The sequence below is a fragment of the Tupaia chinensis genome, unplaced genomic scaffold (assembly GCF_000334495.1).
Source record: "Tupaia chinensis unplaced genomic scaffold, TupChi_1.0 Scaffold139757_1, whole genome shotgun sequence".
Classification (NCBI taxonomy): Eukaryota; Metazoa; Chordata; class Mammalia; order Scandentia; family Tupaiidae; genus Tupaia; species Tupaia belangeri.
In genome coordinates, this window is record NW_006199637.1 from 2,078,901 (window position 1) to 2,080,671 (window position 1,771).

Consider the following 1,771-nt stretch of genomic DNA (forward strand, 5'->3'; position numbering starts at 1 on the left):
GAGCGGCCGCAGGCCGGAGGCGCATCGGGCTGGAGCCGGTCACGATGCCCCGAAGGAAGCAAAGCCACCCGCAGCCCGTGAAATGCGAGGGGGTCAAAGGTCAGGGGTCAAGGGCCTTGGGGGGGGAGGAGAGAGGGTGGGGTCAGCAGAGTGGGTTTAGGTCAGGGTGGAGGGGGGACTCCCGAGGGGTGGGGTGGGCGATCCGGACTTCCAGCTTCCCTGCGCGGACTAAGGGAACCCGAGAGGGTCAAGGCGTAGGGAAGTGCGGTCCACGAGGGCTGGCTCCCTGGGTGCGGATGATGGGCATGGCTCCTGAGGGAGAATCCACAAGCCCCCTCCCCTCTTCAGTGGATACCGAGGACTCCCTGGACGAAGGACCCGGGGCCCTGGTATTGGAGAGTGATTTGCTGCTAGGCCAGGATCTGGAGTTTGAGGAGGAAGAGGAAGAGGAAGGTGACGGCAACAGCGACCAGCTCATGGGCTTCGAGAGAGACTCTGAAGGTGGGTTTGAGAGACTTGGTTAAGAATTAGTGACCACTGGGGCCCCCGGCTCTTCAGGAGGCAGGTCAGGGTTTGAAGGTAGGTGGTGCTCAAAACACTGCTCCCTACACCGCGGCGGTTATTGACGTTTGAGCTTGATTAGCCCATCAAGTCGCGGAGGTGAAACGCTAGGCTCTGTCCAAAGGTGGTGTGAACGGGAGGGCCAGCGAATCCTGTCGGCTACTAGCTAAAGTAAACCTTTCCTTAGGTGTGGAGGCTCAGGGAAACAACCTTTCTATAAGTCCTGCAAGCTAGTACTTATGTCTAATCTGGCTCCCTTTCACCTGCAGCATAAGCTGCTTTTGTATTGAGAGGTTTTAGTCTCTGCCCATAAGTATCTTTCCCCATTCCTCTTTGCTGTGATCTTAGCATCATCCTACCCTAATTTGCTTCCCTACCTACCCATTTATGAAGGATGTTTTTGAGTCATTGAAGGAGTCTATAAAAGAATCCATCCTTTAGGCTTACAAGTAGTATTACGTGCATACCTTTCATTGTTTCCACTTTCCTCCAAGTTTGGCCTGACTCTTGAGATGGGTTTTGCTTTATAATCAGATCCACATTAAAATGGGCCTTCATAATATAAAGTGTAGAGAAAGGTTTCAGTCCTCTTCTGTTTGCATTTTTAATCTCTTATCCCTAAATTACTTCATTATACTGTTGCTTGATTGCAGTCTGTGGTTCACTGAGCCTGTGATCCAGGTAGAGGAGCTCGATAACAGCTCACCTTAACTGTCACTAGTTAGAGTCCACGCTTAAAGGTAGATAACTCATGGAATATTCTGGAGTCACTCTATGGGAAACCGAAATCCCTAGGAACTAAAGAGATCATAAAAGCTAAGAGAACAGTAGAACCAAGCAAGTGAGGACACCAGAATTGAAATGGGGGTGGGGGAATTTTGAGCCTGGTCCTACCCGGTGTTGATGTCTCTTCTCCTGTCTGTCTCACCAGGAGACTCTCTGGGGGCCAGGCCTGGGCTTCCCTACGGGCTGAGCGACGACGAGTCTGGGGGCGGCCGGGCACTAAGTGCCGAGAGTGAAGTTGAGGAGCCAGCCAGGGGTCCAGGGGAGGCCAGGGGTGAGAGGCCAGGCCCAGCCTGCCAGCTCTGTGGGGGGCCCACAGGTGAGGGGCCGTGTTGTGGGGCAGGAGGGCCGGGTGGGGGGCCCCCGCTGCCCCCACGGCTACAGTACTCATGCCGCCTCTGCGCCTTCGTGTCCCACTAATCGCGCC

The 1,771-nt window shown here is 54.5% G+C and overlaps 1 protein-coding gene across 1 annotated transcript in view; it reads left to right on the forward strand.

Moving 5' to 3' along the window:
- Positions 1-6: 6 nt before the first annotated feature.
- The window catches only part of ZNF513 (zinc finger protein 513), a 3,714-nt gene continuing 1,949 nt past the window's right edge, over positions 7-1,771 (forward strand). Inside the window, exons 1-3 of the mRNA XM_006162149.2 lie at positions 7-99; positions 349-501; positions 1,493-1,696. Coding sequence (XP_006162211.1) covers positions 45-99; positions 349-501; positions 1,493-1,696 — 412 coding nt within the window. The 5' untranslated portion in view covers positions 7-44. The remainder of the gene's footprint in view (positions 100-348; positions 502-1,492; positions 1,697-1,771) is intronic.